At 65.9% G+C, this 678-nt stretch overlaps 1 protein-coding gene across 1 annotated transcript in view; it reads right to left on the bottom strand.

Moving 5' to 3' along the window:
- The window catches only part of FBRSL1 (fibrosin like 1), a gene marked incomplete at its 3' end in the record, with an annotated part of 65,773 nt that overhangs the window by 8,277 nt on the left and 56,818 nt on the right, over positions 1 to 678 (bottom strand). Inside the window, 2 exon segments of the mRNA XM_021715185.1 lie at positions 5 to 59; positions 161 to 252. Of these exon segments, the coding sequence (XP_021570860.1) occupies positions 5 to 59; positions 161 to 252 (147 nt within the window).

Here is a 678-nt window from a genome sequence, read left to right on the forward strand (position 1 = left end):
GGGCAGTCCTGGGACGGCAGGAGGGAAGGGTGGGAAGAACTGCAAGAGAAGGGGAGGTGCTCGTGGCCCTGGAGCCTCTCCGGCCCAGCCTCGCCCCCAGGAGGTGGCACCCTCGAGTGGGGTGAGGCCGGGCGCTAGCCAAGTCTGTGCCCGAGAGAACACATACTCACGTTGGAATGTCGGAAGTAGGGGCTGTCCAGCTTGGGCGCATACTTGTCAAACTGGAAGGGAAGGGGCGGGTGAGGCCCCGCCCACACCCCCACTGGGCCCCAGTACCCGCCCACCCTGGCCAGGCCAGGCAGTGACCACGCTGGCCTTGTGCCCAAGGCTAGCAGCCTGCAGCCACCTGTCCCCAGGCTCAAGAGTGCCAGCCCGTGGCCCTGAACTCAGCTCACGGGCCCTGGGTGCACACCAGGGCAGCCCTTCCCACTCTACTAGACCCGGAGGGAGGTGGAAGTATGCCCACCTGGGAGGTGTGTGCTGGGCTGAGACCCCAGAGTGTGGCTAGGGCATGGGTGAGAAGCCCTGGCTGCTGGGCTGGGCTATGGGACCGCCCAGGCACCCGCAAACTGGTCCGTTTCAAAACCAGGTCTGATGGGAGCAGAGAACCTCGACCCATGCAGCAGCTGCTTTGGGAGACAGCCTCGGCCCAGGACACGGAGACACAGCCTGGGTGTG

The sequence above is a fragment of the Carlito syrichta genome, unplaced genomic scaffold, assembly GCF_000164805.1.
Source record: "Carlito syrichta isolate Samal-C Ts95f unplaced genomic scaffold, Tarsius_syrichta-2.0.1 Scaffold306821, whole genome shotgun sequence".
In the NCBI taxonomy this organism is placed as follows: Eukaryota; Metazoa; Chordata; class Mammalia; order Primates; family Tarsiidae; genus Carlito; species Carlito syrichta.